Source organism: Capsicum annuum, chromosome 4, assembly GCF_002878395.1.
Source record: "Capsicum annuum cultivar UCD-10X-F1 chromosome 4, UCD10Xv1.1, whole genome shotgun sequence".
Taxonomy (NCBI): Eukaryota; Viridiplantae; Streptophyta; class Magnoliopsida; order Solanales; family Solanaceae; genus Capsicum; species Capsicum annuum.
The window spans coordinates 148,690,283-148,694,040 of NC_061114.1; the positions used below are offsets into that span (position 1 = coordinate 148,690,283).

The following is a 3,758-nucleotide window of genomic DNA, read 5'->3' on the forward strand; positions in this document are numbered from 1 at the left end:
GATTGACGAGACCATATCGCTAAGATTTTTATTCGTGCATTATAAGTTCAAAGGGCATGTAGGAGAGAGTACAGAGGAGGTTCGGAGACGGGGGCTTACGGAGGGGAGTGATTAAAAATAAAAAGAAGAATAAAATATAAGAAGGCTGAAAATAAGAATGTTAACACATTGGTGACTGGTTAGTGCCTGTAAATGATAGTCATCACTTAATTATAGGTTTTACATTCGTCAAGAAAAAACGAACTAGAGATATTAGATAGTACTTCTAAATTAAGATATTTTATTTCCAAGTATTATTCACAAAGGCAGCTACGCATCTATAACAACATATTCCTTTTGTTCCAATTAATTGTTCTCAAAAATAAATGTAAAAAAAAACAAATAGTAAAAGGGCAAAAAGACAACTTTTTACAGTCGTTGATTTTCTGAAAGAATTTGTGAATCACTGATAAAAACGATAATCCTTGGCTTGTTTGACAAGTGTCCACATCCCTCCTATGGGAGATAAAACAGTCAGCAATATCCCAATTATGATGCAGAACTGAAATTTATTTGGAAAGAAAAAACAAAGTAAGTAAATGAAATTAGATAAGAATTACTAAAAACTTAAATGTATCAAACAAAATCAAATTGTACGCACCCAATTCATCCACCAAGAGAAACCAAACCTTTTCGGCTTTACAATGATAAGCCAAATGATGCAAGGAAGCTGTAGAGGGGGAAAAGAATAAAGGGCGAGGTCAATCAATACTAGTTGATAGTATAATATTAAACAAAGTTACTAAATCCTTCTGTAATTAACTTACGTAATACGATGTTGGCGCCAGAGCAAATCCACCAAAGAATCCCATTAGCCCACCAAAGAATGGTATGGACATTCCCACGAACAACGTCAGTGCTACAATGAAAAAGGTGATGAAGTAAAAATTGATGACTCGTTCTCCATCTATCAAAGTAATTAAAATTAAATGGACGTAAAGAAGAAGTTAAGACGAGAAAAATAAAAAAATAATGAAAAAACCCAACCACTTACCTACATATATTGTACGCACTGTGAAGCGAAGAAAAGTGGAAGGTTTAAGTTTGACAGTTTTCACTGCATATGTCTCTATCATGTCAAACATTGCCATTGCAAAAACCTACAAACAAGTTAACAACAACAATTGGTAACTTCAGGAATTGGTAATACCGTGAACAAAATGAATTGAAGTTAGAAGGTATGTAGGTACCTGATAACTTCCAATGACATGAACGACAACAAACATGTTAGCAGCAGCAACAAGCCACATCGGTTTTTCCAGCGAAAGCAGGATGTTATCCTCGACGTGATTACCAAAGGCCCAATAACCAATGAAAGCCACCGGGAGGTAACAAACAGCGACAATGAGATAAGCTACCCATACACCTTTCCACATAGGACCTGTAGAAGGTTTTTCTGGTGTTGAAGGAATAGTGGCTTGAATCTCAAGAACTACATTATGGCCAGCATAGGCAAAAGCCACTTCTCCAAGAGCACTCAAGAACATGAACACATTGTCACTTGTCTTTTCACCCCTAAGTTCATAGCTCACTACCCTACCTTCAATCCCTCTCCCTACAGATGCTGCCCAAGCGACAGTCGAATATGTCAATGACATGACGGCAGCAGCCAAGGACACAAATGATATAGAGTTAAAATTGGGTAAGTGAGAAAGAACAAAGTGAACAGACGAGAAGATGATGATGAAATAGGTGAGTTTTATTGGTTGACAATCAGGGCAAACTGTTTCATGGAATTTCTTCAATGACTTGCCACCTGTAACCATGTATATTATGCAAGAACACACGTACACTACTATTTGTTGGGGTACAACTATCCAAAGACCAAGTTTTTCACCAAATGCATGTTGACCTAGCTCATGGTACCTATCAAATCTCTTGCCTGGTACCATTTCATGCAGCTCTACCATTTGCCATATTGTATAAAATGTTATAGCCCACGACATCAACATTACTACTATCCCAGCCCCCCTGCAACATTAATCATTTGAGTTCCTTCAAAAACATGCATGCATGTTTTCCAAAAATATATAATACATAATCCAATTTTTAGGAGTTTCACATTCATATATATATGTGTGTTCAATTGAATTGATCCCTCAAACTATACATCCATCAATATCTGCACATGCATAGATTTTAGTAGTAGTTTCTTTTTTTTCTTTCTTGCTCTCTCTCTCTATATATAAATGGGTTCAATTGAATTAATCCCTCGAACTGTACATCCACAAATATCTGCATGCAAGGATTTTAGTAGAGGTTTCTTTTTTTTTTCTTTCTATGTTCTCTATAATATAATCGTGTGCATGTAAATAGATTTGAGCCATTGAAAAGACCGACACCTGATTAAATTTTAGTGGTATCACAACTATCTAAAATTTTGTAATATTATAGACGAACATAATATGAATTTGTAAAAGATAATATTCTCTTTTTTCATTATGTATTTAGTTTTATTGGATTTGAAGTTGAAGTAAGATTACAGCGATATATTTTGAATCTTGTATTCATTAATTAAAGGACCCTAGCATGCAAAAAACATTCTTATATTTAAAAAAAAATTAAAAGATGATATTATCATTGCGAAATTCTAAAAAAATATAAATATAAGATATATAAACTGATAGCGGTAATGCACAAGTTAAAATAGTTATTGTCAAAAGAATTAATAGAAACAAAAAAAAAAAAAAGAAATAAATAGCCAAACCCCTTGAAAAAAAATAATATGTAATCTATCTTTTTCAATTTATGTGATTTTTTTTTTCGTTTTAGCAAATATTAAAAAAAAAATCCTTTTGATAATTACTAATAATTTAACTTTAAAAAATCCAAATTTTCCGTAATCAGATAATTTACAAGAACAAAAATATTTATAGCTTATCTTATGAGATTAATTTTTTAAAAAAAATAAAGAAAAATCATCCCTAAGTTGGGTGTCCAATCAAAAATCCACAGCCGTAGATAAAAAACATACCATCCCATCTCGGACATAGCATACGGGAGACTAAGGATACCAGCGCCAACCATGGCAGTGACATTATGAAAAGTAGAATACCACCATTTCGCATTTCGATCGGATGTGATGGGAAGCCATGCATCTATTGCTTTCTGCTCCTCCGTTCTATCATCAATTTCTTTTTCATTAACGTGAGTCATCGCTTTTATTTCTTACTTATCAAATAGATGTTTTTGTTTTCGTTTTCAACTGTGTTTTCGTGAAGTGTTTTATGATAAAGAAAGATTTCTTTTTTCTGTTTTAGTTTGTGGAGGGAACCGAAAGTGTAAAAAAGAAGTAGAAGTTACAGATTAATAGGGAACAAAAAAGGACTCAACGGTGAATGTAGAGTCCTCAATATTAACCCTACAAAGAAGCGCATGCAATTCCCTCACTGTATGTACTTCTATAAACTTTTTCTTATATATACGTCAAAGATCCGAAAATGGCGACAAATTATACAGGCTATCGATAGTTCCGCATGTCTAGAAAATTGTTATGTCCAGAAATTGTGTAATTACCACAAGAATGTATTACGACAAAAAATAGGCCAAAACATTCCCTAATAATATTGGTTTTCAAAATTTGGCGGACAAAATATTTTGCAAAGTAAACCAAATTCATTATACCTCTTATAAAATAAGAAAGAATAAAGAAGAAGAGTAGAGATAATAGAGAGATTCTTATTTCTTCTCTTGAGGGATGAGAGATCATAATATTGTAA

The 3,758-nt window shown here is 33.2% G+C and overlaps 1 protein-coding gene across 2 annotated transcripts; it reads right to left on the bottom strand.

Moving 5' to 3' along the window:
• Positions 1-257: 257 nt before the first annotated feature.
• On the bottom strand, positions 258-3,443 carry LOC107867954 (lysine histidine transporter 1). 2 transcript variants are annotated; one of them, XM_016714464.2, is made up of 6 exons: positions 3,014-3,443; positions 1,230-2,010; positions 1,034-1,139; positions 807-898; positions 641-709; positions 258-541 (listed from the first exon to the last, which is right to left on the bottom strand). In XM_016714464.2, the coding sequence occupies exons 1-6, from the start codon at positions 3,193-3,195 to the stop codon at positions 443-445; spliced, it is 1,329 nt and encodes a 442-aa protein (XP_016569950.1). In that variant the 5' UTR covers positions 3,196-3,443; the 3' UTR covers positions 258-442. The 2 variants fall into 2 exon arrangements, with proteins under 2 accessions (XP_016569950.1, XP_047267962.1); XM_047412006.1 differs by having other exon boundaries at positions 1,230-1,603; positions 3,014-3,442.
• Between the last annotated feature and the right edge of the window lie 315 nt (positions 3,444-3,758).

Coding starts and splice junctions, on each gene's coding strand:
- LOC107867954 (XM_016714464.2), bottom strand. CDS start 3,195: ATGACTCACGTTAATGAAAAAGAAATTGATGATAGAACGGAGGAGCAG. Junction 1,140..1,229: donor ATGTCATTGGAAGTTATCAG/GTACCTACATAC, acceptor ACTTGTTTGTAG/GTTTTTGCAATGGCAATGTT. Junction 710..806: donor TGGCGCCAACATCGTATTAC/GTAAGTTAATTA, acceptor CCCCCTCTACAG/CTTCCTTGCATCATTTGGCT.